The following is a 10,566-nucleotide window of genomic DNA, read 5'->3' on the forward strand; positions in this document are numbered from 1 at the left end:
TGTGAGCCGGAGCCGGCCGTCTGGTTCCGTCATTTGCAGCTCTTTAATTAGCTTCTCTGTTAGATGAGAATACAGGTCCACGCGGCAGCAATCGGAGGCGGCGTCGCACAGGGGCGGTTTGCGGCACCGCCGCACAGAATTTTTTTCCTGCATTGGAGGGATGGGGTGAGAGTAGAGTGAGAGTGGGGGTGAGAGCTGACGTGGCGGGGAGATATCTTCCCCCACCACTGGACTCAGCCTTATGCACGAGGTGTGTGGGCACCACGTCTGGTGCATCTTTTGTCCTATCGTCCAGTATCAACCACGTGGTGAAAGGATCCATAGTCCAATGGTTATTAGAGCCTCAGTAATTCTCAGGTTTTGGGTTTAACTTTCCATAAAAATGAATTTTTTAAAATTTAATGGCGTTGTGCTTTCAGTGGTAGACCATGTTCCCGTCAATAGCGAGACGGGACGATAGCGAGACGGTTCAGCATTCGAAGATATTTATACAGGTAAAGTTCGCGTATATCTGTACGAATTGTTTTGTGTAATTAAAAAAAGGCATCAACCACGTGAAGCAAACCATTCCTTGTCCGGTGTCCGCTGGTCTACGTGGCCACGATGGAGGTCGGAGGAGTGACATCGGGGGCACGAATGGATCGACGCTCCGGCGCTGCAGGCTTGTGAACGAATGGACGGTCGGGGTGGCCAACACGCTAGTCCACGCGGAACCGTGCGCCCGGCGGGCCAGGGCCAGGAAGCGGAGCGTCACGCCGAGCCCCCCCGCGGCACACGGCAACGGCGATGGCTTTCTTTCACCTTGACCCCGCCGGCCGACCGCTGGCCCGCACTGTCCCCGTTGGCCGCTGGCCAGCATGGGGGTAGGATACGACGGCAAAGGCTTCAGACAATGGTGTGGGGGGTATATTCGGGCGGGCAAGATTTTTAATTGGGGGATCAGAACAGGGGAGGGGGAGTACAGAGGGCACTCGTATCCTCAGCTTTGGCAGCGTTCGGTTAAGGTGACCAAGATAAAGTTGCGGCTCTCTCTCTCTTTTTTGGCAAGAGAACAAAAGGAAATAAAAGGAAAGGAAACCAAGTCAAAGTTGTCTCTTTTTCTCTTTTTATTTATCCGTTCGGATAAATAAAACTTGGAAAAGGCTTCAAGGGGACGTGTTGTTTGTAATGGATCAATGATTAGGACAGCTGAAAAGCAATGAAGCCATGGGGAATGCAGAGTATTTCCTTCTCCAGGGAGCCGTGACAGGCAATCCGATCGCCTGATCCACATCATTATAAATGCAGATCGATTGCTAGGCTAGGGATTATGTCGGCAATCCATGTGAACATAAATGGCTAGCCAATGTATTTTCTTCATCTCGATTGACGATTTTTTTTCTCTCCAATGGATGGAAGAGCTACACGTTAGTAAAAGTTAACGGGTAGAAATGACTAATGTTTTGGCATGCACCGAAGCAAAAAGTTACAGATAATGCATTGCTTATTAATATTTATTAGGAAACAAAAGCAAAAGAAAATAAAGGAACTTACATTCTGCTGGGATGGATGAGCAGTGAGAACCACTGCATATCCAGCAACACGTAACGAAAAAAACGGTGATAGTGATTGGTTGGATGAGGCTTGCTCCTCGGCCGACCTCAGGCCGTGCGATGATGAAGCTTCCCATCGCACGGAAGATGTATAGGGATGCCCGTTCGATAATCCTACCATCGCTGTTCTTTTAGTGAGAACAAAGTAGATTTTTTTAAAAAAGACAGAGAGAGAGAGAACAGTAACAAAGCAGACTTGCGAACATATCTGCTTCTCTGCATAGTTTTATTCTCAGACATGATGGTAGTAACATTCGCTCAAATGATTTTATTCTCAGACAATCACCTTTTTTTTAGGTCACCGGGAGGGGAGACAATCACTCTATTTTGACAACGTTTTATATTATTAGGATGCATTGCGCAAGGTAGAGTTGAGCCGATGCTCCGGATGGTCTGTGGCGGGCACTTTGCAGACGATCAGCGGGCGCTTGTGGAAGAGCTGCATGCGGTGGGCATTTGGGGTTGCAGAGTGCAGACGCTGCACTTGGTCTGGCACTCACTCCTCGTGTCGTAACAGTGATACGGCTTTAGAGTACCGCAACAGTAACACGTTCGATCACGGGAGGACACGATCTATCGATACAAAATATGAGTTGGATCTTGCCCCCATCCAATGCCGTGGAGTTGATGACCACCGTAGCATCATCACCTGCACTGCTTCCAACCTCAAGAAGCCATCGATGACCTGCTGAATTCATAGACACAATTAACACACACATGTATGTGTATATATGACGTATCGGTCGCAAAAATCGGTGAAAATAAACCATATATAATTGTGAGATACACATTAGTCAGATTATGCAAGATATATATACACACGTGAAACACCTGGTGAAACTGTTTTCGGCCTACACCGAGGAGAAGAAGTCAGAAATCGTAGCTTCACCTAGCTTCTTCTGGAGGCCCATATTTCGCCAAACGATTTTAAAAACAGTTTCAGCTTCATCAAAGAAACTGCTTCAGAAATCGTTTTAAGAGAAGTTGAAGTTGTACCAAACGAAAGCTTAGATCAGTCGCTATCTATCTGGTCTTTCTACGGACGTGTTGAGTATACGTAGGCATTGCTGTCCATTTGTGATTAACCGATGATGCATCATATGTAATTCAAGGATTTTGGGGTGCGTGTGAACTGAAACGATGGATATGACGAGTCTAAATTGAATTTCTTTTGCCATGCTACTCATTTAGCGAAATTACAAAAATATTCTTAATGCGTAGTGTTTGAGGAAAAAACTATTATCTATGCTCTAGAAAAAATGATAAAGATTTTATTTTTGAAAAAAAAAGAAGCAGAAGTTTTGGATGGTTTGTAAGATTTTAGGTGCCCCGTCCTTTACATGCTGTCTGTCTTTACCTTAGTTCAAATGTCGATATCAAATTTCATTTAGGGAAATAATGTTTTGACGAGACATTAGGAAAAGTTGATTAGTACTCTATATCCTGAGTAGTACCTTTCAATCGAAATAAATTTTAGACACAAGATCATGTAGGAGTACAGTAATTATATTACAACGCTTAACCAACTTAATTGAGCACTCCTATCATGCCATTTACTGGTGGAGGATAGCGGAGGAGCCCAAATGGGGCCATGCCCCTCGTTCCTCTCCCTCTTAAATATGCTGATTCCATCAGTGTAACATACTTATTCAAGCTTAATTCTTTGGTGATCCACCAGTTAGATAACTATTTGCTTCCCTGCCAAATATTTTTTTCGATAATGGAAATAATAATCATAAGTTCAGAATTCAGACCCGTTCACAGAGGAGGCATCGGTACACAATTATTACAAAGCAAGCATGAAATTATTGCAACATTATAGTCCGTCGTGAGGAGTAAACGATCATCCACGGGGTGCAAAAGAACTACTAACCCTTCGCGTCTACACTGGCACCTCTTGACAGGCTCCTCCATTTTTTTGATCAGTTAGCAAAGAACAGAACATAAACCCAAAGTGCATTGACCTGGAGCTCCGCGGGTCTACTCGGCCACGATGGAGGTTGGAGGAGTGCCATCCGAGGCACGAACGGACGCTCCGGCGCTGCAGGCTTGTGAACGAATGGGCGGCCGGGGTGGCTGACACGCTCGTCCACGCGGACCCGTGCGCCCGGCTACTGGCCCTGGCCAGGAAGCGGAGCGGCGGAGACCCCCGCGGCACGCGGCAACGGCGATGGCTTCCTTTCACCTTCACTTCAGCCGCCGACCGATGGCCCGCGCTGTCCCCCGTTGGATGTTGGCCAGCGTGGGGTTAGGATACGACGGCAAAGCCTTCCAAGAATGGTGTCGGGGCCTGCGGGGGGTATATTCGGCGGGCAAGATTTTCAATTGGGGGATCGGGCGGGGCGGGAGCTCGGAGGGCACTCGGATCCTCGGCTTTGGCAGCAGCGTTCAGTTAAGCTGACCAAGATAAGGTTGCAGCTCTCTCTCTCCCTCTCTTTCTTTTTTTTGCAAAAGAATAAAAGAAAACCAAAGTCAAAGTTGTCTCTTTCTCTTTTTTCCCCCTCTATCCGTTCGGATTAATAAAACTTGGAAGAGGCTTCAAGGGGACGTGTTGTTTATACTGGATCTATGATTAGGACAGCTGAAAAGCAACGAAGCCCTCGGGAATGCGGGGACTTCTTCTCCGGGCAGCCGTGACAGGCAATTCGACCGCCTGATTCACATCATTATAAATGCAAATCGTTGCTACTTGCTAGGTATTTTGCCGGCAATCCATGTGAGCATAAATGGCTAGCCAATGCACATTCTTTTTCACGAATGGATAGAAGAGCTACAACGTTAGTAAACTATTAAAGGTAGAAATGGATAATGTTTTGCTTTACAACCCTGACATGCGCCAAACTAAAAGCACCAATCGGCCTTGCCATCACAACGAGTACTTTGGCTTGCCATGACCAAACTCGGCCTTCATGCTTGCACTTTGGCTTGCCCTAGCCCTGTCTCTGTCTGTATGCTTACATGGTTGAACAACGCTTGGTGGTCAGCGGAGTACGTACAATAACACTGTATTATTATTGACGGATGAAACCACCTGAGACTTTCTTGCCGCCCTGCGCAAACCTCCAGCTCGCCAACGAGATCGCGTCATCGTTTGATCAACCTTAATGAACAGACGCCGCCGCCGCGTTGGTCTCCGGCCGCAACCGCCTCGGCCGCTTGCCGCCGCCGCGCGCGCGTCAGGCGCGGCAGCGTGCACGGCATCTCTCCCCTGTTCCCTCTCTCCCTCGCCCGCGCGGCTGGCGGATGGGCCGCGTGAGTTCGCCGCCACGCGCGGGTGCTGCGGGCCGTGATGAGAAAGCAGGTCACCCGTTGGGCTGTGTGTGATTGTCTACCATAGCAAGGCCCATAATACTCTTCCTCTGCAGAGACACTAGGCCCGTATTACTCTGGATCGATAGGCTGTTCGATCCTGCCATCGTTGTTCTTTCAGTGAAGAACAAAGTAGACATAAAAAAAGAGAGATAACAAGAACAAAGTAGACTTGCTAACATATCTGAATACTTTGCCCTAAAATAAACATATCTGAATACTTTTCTGCATGTGTCAGCCTTAGGATATCTCACCGAGCAAGAGTACTCTGATTAAAAAAAAACACCCAGCAACAATCCCATCGAATTCAATACCTTTTGCTGCGATTTGGATCATGTGATCCTCCAGTCCAAAGGCAGATATCTTCAGCCCCCGAACAAACCAGCAAAACCTCACTCCACTCACATGGGTGCTCCTGCTCCATAACGCCAGGGCCCCCCAGAGGCCCAAAGCACAGGCAGTATGATATCAGAGCCAGAAAAAAAAAATTAATTCACAGAGGCAGGCAGGAGGGGAAGAAAGACACCTGAAATTGTGGAGGTCCAAGGAACCGGCTGTGCCTACTGCGCACGGCGCGCTACCGAGCGTGCCGGAAAGCGTCATGTGCGTGCTCCGAGTCTGGAGAGAAGCCCATGTGGCCGTCATGTGGGGTAGCCGCGGCAGGGAGGCCCTTGCTTTCTCGATCACACTCTGGCCTGGCTGGCCGCCCAAAAGCGCTCCCATCTACCTGAGCCACCACCGTTGCCAATTGCCGCCGACTAGTTTCAGACTTTCAGATAAAGCCAGCTCCAAGTTCCTTTCATCTGCATATTCTCAGTTACAGACTGATCTGAAGCTGCAACGCCCAACGACAACCTCATTCCCAATTCCTAGAATTCACCAGTAGATTTGGCCGTAACTTTTGTGTCACACTCACACTTGCAGTTTGGGAAGAACGCAGCTGCAAGAAGTTTCAGAGAGGCTCTGCACGGCGTTGCTTGCCACTGACAGACGGATCGCTGAACATGCGCGCGATGGGCGGACGGAACGGCACATAACATGCATGCCAACGAATCTACGTTCCCGCTTCATAACTCGCAAGGATGCCAACTCGGGGTGGCGCCGCATGTGCCGCCATGTGCGCCTTGCCCCTTCTCACGGGGAGCCCCGGCCCCACCCTGCTTCTCACGCATGATCTCTGAAAACATGGGGAGACGACGACTAGCTAGGGAATGAAGATCAGCTGCCGATGTATATATAATATATGTTCAGAACTGTTCATGAACTCTCTGCATCGGCATTGTACATTCGTACTTGTGATTGTACTTGGAGATGATCATGTGGCATGTGAGATACAGGTACATGCATTAGAAAAAAAAATGCAGGGAGTATCACAGCAATTCTACACCTTGCACTTTCCAACCCTGAACCGCCACATGCTTATTAGCATCCGAGCTGTCAATTGTGAGACTGTACTCTATTCTGCAGCTAACTTCCTAACTGTTTTATTTCAACCTTGATTAAAAACGAAATGGGGGCCTTCCGGTGCATGCAACTGTACAGCAATGGAGCATGTGCCATGAGCAGAAAAGGGAGAGGAGATGATAGCTAGCTAGCTAGCTAGCTAGCTGATTTGAGAAGAGGACCACAGAGCGCTGGGAATGCATGCTAGCTCACACCACATGCGCCTCCATTCCTCATGCAGGTCGGCCAGATGTATATATACATCCACACACGCTCTACTCAAGCAACGAGGAGCTAGCGTCCATTCTCCATTGCTTCTTCCTATACCTAGCTCATCGAGCACTTACTTTCCCTCAACCGACGCGATGCGAGGCCCCAACGCCAGGGCCTTCCAGCAAGGCTTCCTCAAGAACTTGATCCTGAGCCTCCAGGCCTGCAGCGAAGCCTGCGTCTCGTCCGCGGGGACCGCGAGCGCCGTGATGAGCCTCCAGGAGAGGAAGCGCGCCATCAAGTCGTCGGCCGACATCGCCATGGCCGCCGCCCGCGGCGGCGGAGCGAGGTGGCCCCGGGCCATCTTGGCTTCGTCGTCGTCGTCTAGGCTGGCGTGCAAGTCGTCGCCGGCGGCGAAGGCGCGCAGGTGCAAGAGGATTGTGAGGCGGTGTTTCCGCACGAGGAGGTCGTCGAGAGATGGCGCCGCGGGTGCTTGTTCTCTTGCGAGAACCACGACGGCGATGATAAGTAGCGGTGAGGTTGCGAGGAGACTGGTGAGGAAGAGGACCAAGGTGCTGCGGAAGATGATACCTGGAGGTGAGCTGCTCGACGAGATCTCGTTGCTTCATGAGGCCATGGACTACGTCGCGCACCTACACGCGCAAGTTGACGTGCTCCGGCGCATCTCGAATGCGGCGCGATGAGATCTGGTGTACCAGGTTAGTTTTCTGAATCTTTCTGCAACTGATCTAAAGGTCATCTACTAAGCTTTTGTCTATTATTTCAATGGATCCTACCTTTTAACGCCGATCTCTGTAGATTACAAGAAAAATTTGTTGATGTTTTTTTTTAATCATGCAGGGGCTTTTGCACCAAGTGCTTGGCTAGAGGAGTCGAAAGGGCGGTTCAATTTTCAGGCGAAATGGCGGATAGATTGTGCGGAGTAGCAGCTATTCCGAAAGGGGAAGAAAGATCACGCAGAATATGCCGCATGCTGGAAGTTGATGTGAGAAAACATAGTGTCCCAGATCAGCATGTGGAAATGTTGAAGAGTAGATCGAACATCTTGTAGGCTGCTGAGAGACGACAGGTAGAAAAAATATATGGTAGTGGCAGTGACTTTTGTACTTGAACCGAAGACACATGCCATTGTGGCGACAGTGTAAAGCTTTGACGGCAGTATTTTTCTACATCTAGTATCTTTTGTTTTCTTTTTTGGTCAATTGAAAAGAGAGAGATACTGCAAGGAGGAAGCCTAGTCTGAATCATGCTTCTAGATGTAGTTCCAATTAATATGATGTAAGGACTAAGGAGTGAGGACTCCTTTACTCTTTCCCTTTCTTTTCAGTAGTAAGTTATCTAATAATGTGCCTTCTTATTTGTACTTATGTAACTAACTGAAACTATGTTTACCTGAAAGCGAAAACAACAAAAGTCAGAAGATAAATATCAGCAAAATTCAGAAGAACTGCCGAAGCATTTGGCTGAACTTGAGTTCAAATGTTCAATACTGCTGGATTCCCGACAGATCAACGAAATTCAGAGGACGACTACCAACAACTTGTTTATCTAATTTGAACACACACGTCGGAACTCGAGCTCATCGCTTCCCGTCGTGATCTTGAGAATGTATAACAGACAGCTCGATCATCGGATCATGCATGTGATCCGTCGGGAAGTTTTTTTAATTAAGAAAAATCCCAACCTTAAACGTTCGTATGTCAATGTCTACAGCCAAACTACAAGAGCTTTTAGGCTCTAAATCTCAAAATGAGGAATTAAAAGGCACAAAAAAGAAAGCTCTAAAATAAAAAAAGAAAGCTAGAAGACTACGCTTCAATCTTCTTTTTCGTTCACATTTCGATCCTGCAATAGCTCTGCGCAGCACCAATCCAACATATCTCTCGTCTGCTTAGAAACTTATGTTTGAATCTTCGGTTGCTTGCGAGATCCCTCCATGTAGAAACCACACACATAAACTCCGTTTAGGCAATGAATTTAGATAGACGGAACTCCAGGACGACACCTCCATAGAGAACACGACGTTGAAAATACCGTCGTTGCCCATCCGAGAAGCCGGAGTTAGATTTTCACCCGTAGAACTGTTAACCTTTGCAGAAAAACATCAAAACTGCGCCTCAAAGCAGGAAAAACACGCCTAGACAACGCCGCCGGTGTGAGCCCGACGCATACATCAGGTAGAGCTTTCGCCAAAGCTCCTGCAAGAAAACATCATCGCCACCGTGAGCAACCAAGCGCCACCAAGTCCCACCGGCCGATCTGAGTCGGGGAGTGGAGCAGGCCGCTGGCCTCTCCCAAGACCACCACGCAAGGGAGCCAGGGGAGGCAATGGCGGCCGCCGGCCCCGCCCTATGCTACCGGCGGCGGCGGCTGTCCTCAACGCCATGGAGAGGACGGGCCCTGAGGGCGCAGATTCAGGGCGGGAGGGCGCAGATCTGGGACAGGAGGCTGCAGCCGGCGCCACGCGACGCAAACCGTCAGGGCGGCACCGCTCGACCACCGCGCTGTCTCCACGCCCGCGTGCCGCAGCCCCCGCGGCACCCACGCGGCCGCCGCCGTCCGCCGCCGCGTCTCCTTCTCGCCACCCGCCAAGGCCATCGACGCCCCGGCAGTTTGTGTAGATCCAAGAGCGCCCGAATCGAAGGCCCTGCCGCCACCGTCCTTGAGCCCCGGCAGACTTCCGCGCGGGGGGCTCTCGGGCGGCAGCGAGGTGGAGCGACGGAGGGGGCGCTCCTTTACTCATATGAATGTCTACAGGCAAACTACAACAGCTCTTAGCCAAACTACAGGACCACCGTATCTTTCTGCGTTGCTGTTGCTGTTGCATATAGGTTGATGAACTGACTGGTGGTACAAACAAAGGGCCAATTGCAGTTGTGGACTTGTAGCACTGTTGCAGAATACACGGAGGAATCAAGTACTGTGTACGCGTAATCCTTGCTAATGCTACCCCTCCCCCTCTGTAATGCCGTTTTATGGTTTTGTCTTCCTCTGTCCGGCACTCACGACGGGCCATTTGTTTTCCAGGATCAGAAACCGAAAGAGCCAGTAAGCAAGGGAGGCAACGAAGAAGAGGCGTACGGTGAGGTGGACCGCACCGTCTCCAGCCGCACTGTCAAGAACCCTGTGCTCGAGGAGGACGGCTCGGCCACCACGTCCGTCGCCACGGAGCACCTCGTGGAGTGGAAGGACGGGCACGAGCCTTCCTGGATTCCCCGCGGAGGGCATAGCCGCGGACGTCGTGGCGGGGTACGAGACGCCGTGGTGGGCGGAGGCCAAGAAGGCGGACGCGGACTCGCTGGCCGGTGGCCCGCGCTGCTCGCGGACGAGACGCTGCAGCGGGACCCGGGCGCGGAGGACGCGCAGGGGCGCACCCCGCGATGCACTTCGCCGCGGGGCTGGGCTCCGAGGAGGCGAGGAGTGCCCGCGCGCGCTCGCCGCGGCCGGGGCAGACGTGGGCCACCAGGAGCGCGCCGGCGGTGGGCTCACGCCGCTTCACGTCGCGCGCACGCTGCTGGAGCTGGGCGCCGACCCGGAGGCTCCCGACGGGCAGGGCCGGACGCCGCTGGAGCAGGTCCAACAGGTGCTCGAAAAGACGCCCAAGGGCAACCCGGCGGCGTTCCAGCTCCGGCAGGGGCGGGAGGCGGCGCGGAAGGAGCCTGGAGAAGGCCGTCTACAAGCGAGTGGGCACTGGGCAGAGGTGGAGAAGGTGATCGACGGGCTCGGCGAAGGCAAGTGGCGGGAGTATCTGGTGCCTGGTGCCTAGTGGAGTGGCGCGACGGCGTTCCGGGCTTCGCGCCGCGGGCGAGCTGCTGCTCCTCGAGCCTCGGCGCGCTTCTCGGCGTGACCTCGGGTGACGGGCGGGGTGAGGAGAGGAGTTCAGTCAAGAGCGTAGTAGTGCTGAGAATTGCAGCAACGGCAACCACGACGCGTCAGATCAAACTGGGAGGACGAAGTGCGTGCGCCCCGCTGACATCGTCAGCCCAACCGC

The 10,566-nt window shown here is 51.4% G+C and overlaps 1 protein-coding gene and 1 pseudogene across 1 annotated transcript; both read left to right on the forward strand.

Annotated features, from left to right (window-relative positions):
* Positions 1-6,649: 6,649 nt before the first annotated feature.
* LOC112877556 (transcription factor IBH1-like 1) lies at positions 6,650-7,917 on the forward strand. The gene is made up of 2 exons (XM_025941889.1): positions 6,650-7,273; positions 7,416-7,917. Exon 1 carries the CDS (start codon positions 6,710-6,712, stop codon positions 7,256-7,258), a length of 549 nt encoding a protein of 182 aa, XP_025797674.1. The 5' UTR covers positions 6,650-6,709; the 3' UTR covers positions 7,259-7,273; positions 7,416-7,917.
* Positions 7,918-9,518: 1,601 nt separating this feature from the next.
* LOC112884985 lies at positions 9,519-10,341 on the forward strand (annotated as a pseudogene).
* The last annotated feature ends 225 nt before the right edge of the window (positions 10,342-10,566 follow it).

Source organism: Panicum hallii, chromosome 1 (assembly GCF_002211085.1).
Source record: "Panicum hallii strain FIL2 chromosome 1, PHallii_v3.1, whole genome shotgun sequence".
NCBI lineage: Eukaryota > Viridiplantae > Streptophyta > Magnoliopsida > Poales > Poaceae > Panicum > Panicum hallii.

Excerpts from the sequence above, each read along its gene's own strand:
- LOC112877556 (XM_025941889.1), top strand. The coding sequence starts at position 6,710 with ATGCGAGGCCCCAACGCCAGGGCCTTCCAGCAAGGCTTCCTCAAGAAC.